Source organism: Mandrillus leucophaeus, unplaced genomic scaffold (assembly GCF_000951045.1).
Source record: "Mandrillus leucophaeus isolate KB7577 unplaced genomic scaffold, Mleu.le_1.0 Scaffold38, whole genome shotgun sequence".
Taxonomy (NCBI): Eukaryota; Metazoa; Chordata; class Mammalia; order Primates; family Cercopithecidae; genus Mandrillus; species Mandrillus leucophaeus.
Genome location: NW_012104031.1, coordinates 393,987 through 396,563, shown reverse-complemented (window position 1 = coordinate 396,563; position 2,577 = coordinate 393,987). Strand labels below are relative to the sequence as shown.

At 44.3% G+C, this 2,577-nt stretch overlaps 2 protein-coding genes across 2 annotated transcripts in view; both read right to left on the bottom strand.

Moving 5' to 3' along the window:
• Nucleotides 1-2,577, bottom strand: part of LOC105547139 (ras-related protein Rab-7L1-like) — a 32,295-nt gene that overhangs the window by 25,044 nt on the left and 4,674 nt on the right. The gene's annotated exons all lie outside the window — the stretch shown is intronic.
• RAB29 (RAB29, member RAS oncogene family) lies at nucleotides 151-2,327 on the bottom strand. The gene is made up of 2 exons (XM_011990399.1): nucleotides 2,160-2,327; nucleotides 151-1,877 (listed from the first exon to the last, which is right to left on the bottom strand). The coding sequence occupies exons 1-2, from the start codon at nucleotides 2,312-2,314 to the stop codon at nucleotides 1,766-1,768; spliced, it is 267 nt and encodes an 88-aa protein (XP_011845789.1). The 5' UTR covers nucleotides 2,315-2,327; the 3' UTR covers nucleotides 151-1,765.

Sequence of the window (2,577 nt, the reverse complement as noted above, 5' to 3'; positions counted from 1 at the left end):
TTTCACTCTTGTTGCCCAGGCTGGAGTGTAATGGTGCAATCTCAGCTCACTGCAACCTCTACCTCCCGGGTTCAAGCAATTCTCCTGCCTCAGCCACCCAAGTAGCTGGGATTACAGGCGCCCGCCACCATGCCCAGCTAATTTTTTGCATTTTTAGTAGAGATGGGGTTTCAGTATGTTGGCCAGGTTGGTCTTGAACTCCTGACCTCAGGCAATCCGCCTGCCTCAGCCTCCCAAAGTGCTGGGATTACAGGCGTGAGCTGCCACATGTGGCTCAGGACCCATCTTAAAACATTTAAAAAAATTTTAACAAACTTCCCAGGTATTCCTGATCAGCCAGACTTGGGAACCACTGACTTAGCACACTTATTTCAGGTCTATCAAAGAACTTCAGGCCTCTGAGTTTACCAAGAATATCGATAACTTTGGTTAGGTTATAAGCCACCATCCTAGAGAGAATTTAACAAATTAAACAGTCTAGTAGTGATTTGATACTAAAAAGCCCTGCCCAATTTAGTACTTAAATTACCTAATGATTTTCTGTCTATCCACTTTCCTCCCCCAGGCTAGGGCCTGCATGTAATATGTTTCCTATGACTAAGTGCCTATGTGCTCACAAACTTGCCCCAGTGGAGGCTGTTAACTTCTCCCTTTTCTTCTTCCATTTAGATTCCCAAAGCTGTGAGGAGCAGACCTATTTCGAAGCATCACAGCCAACTGATGCCATTTGCAGTATTATGCATTAAGACATCAACCCAGAAACCTGCAAATCGGAGACACTAGACAACCCTATCATGAGGATTAAGCTCTTTGTGGAAGAAAATGCTCTCATTGCATGAAATAGGTAGTTTAAAAACGACTTTTTTTTTTTTTGAGATGGAATCTTGCTCTGTCACCCAGGCTGAAGTGCAGTGGCATGATCTCGGTTCACTGCAACCTCTGTCTCCCAGTCTCAAACAATTCTCCCACCTCAGTCTCCAGAGTAGCTACAGGGATTACAGACACGTGCCATCACGCCCAGCTAATTTTTGTACTTTTAGTAGAGATGGGGTTTTGCCATGCTGGCCAGGCTGGTCTCGAACTCCTGGCCTCAAGTGATCTGTCTGTCTTGGCCTCCCCAAATGCTAGGATTACAGGCATGAGCCACCATGTCCAGCCAAAAAACTTGACTATTCTTGATGCCAAGACAAGAGAAACTTAATTATGACTTTAGAAGTTTCAAAAATACAGTGACTTCTGGGTCACTTCTAATAGCCAAAAATCCGTAGATGTCCAGACCCCCTCCTTCTGCATTCCAGAATCAGATGTTTACATTCCAAGACAGAAAGAATCTGAAACAATGGCCCACAAGAAATTTGGGGAATGACATTTGATCTCATTTTCCTCTCAATTGGAGGTCATGATATCAATGAATATCAAATGGAAAAATAAGCTCAAAAGTAGGTGAGAATCATCTCTAGAACGCAGGTGCTGATTTCTAATCCTTCTCACAAAATTCCGAATCACAAATCGAGGGCTGATGAGATGATCTTACACAGAAGGCACTAACTGGCACTAACATGAGCCAGCAACATGTCAAAGGCTAATCCAGGAGATGCAGAAATGCACACAGGTCCCAGGTGTCTTTTCTAAGTGACAATGGGCCTCCTTACTGGACAGTAGTCAGGAGACAATTCAAATGTACTTAAAACTGTCAGGTGGAAAACCAAAGGGAAGAGACTTAAAAGACCTCCCAGAACTGGGATGGAAAACAAGCCAAACACTACTAGCAGCAGGACCAGCTGGAGGACTTGGTTTGTAGATTGATGTAGTCCCCTTGGGTGGACAAAGACATGATATCTTCTCTGGAATTTCTCATCATCTTTTCAATGAGGACTCTAAAAAACAAAAAATAAGCCTGAGAAGCTTATTTTGGAGGAAAAGCAGAAATGGCAGATGTAGTCTGGTTTATCATCAGAGACTATTTGGTAAAGCCAGAAGGTTTAAACGCCCCTTTGTCCCCAGTTATCTCAGGAGAGAAGACAGTATCCCTGACCTTTAGGGGCTGGCATTCCAGCGGCTCAGTCTGTCACTGTCGGCTCAGAAACAAGAAAAGAGGGTCCACAGGGCCACGGTGGAAGATGGATACCTCTGCATGCCTATCAGCATGAGCTACTTACCTCATAGCCTCATTAATATTTTTGTTCTCCTTGACTGATGTTTCTGTCCAACCTGTGAAACCATTCTCTTTACTGAAACGGTCAATCTGGTCCCGGCTCACTGCCCAAGGGGACAGATCACACTGGCAAAGAGAAAAAATAAAAGGCAATATCATAAACTTCCTGGGAATAAGAATATGGCTCAGATACTGTGGATTTTAAATATTTTTCCACCAATGGATAAGAACACCAGCATCGGTAATCTACAGTCGACATTCTTCCCAAAGAAAGTCTCACCCTTGGCCGGGCGCAGTGGCTCACGCCTGTAATCGCAGCACTTTGGGAGGCTGAGGCAGGCAGATCACGAGGTCAGGAGATTGAGACCATCCTGGCTACCACAATGAAATCCCGTCTCTACTAAAAATACAAAAAATTAGCC

Excerpts from the sequence above, each read along its gene's own strand:
- RAB29 (XM_011990399.1), bottom strand. The coding sequence starts at position 2,314 with ATGATATTGCCTTTTATTTTTTCTCTTTGCCAGTGTGATCTGTCCCCT. Across the intron at positions 1,878-2,159 it reads AATATTAATGAGGCTATGAG|AGTCCTCATTGAAAAGATGA; the intron begins GTAAGTAGCTCA and ends TTTGTTTTTTAG.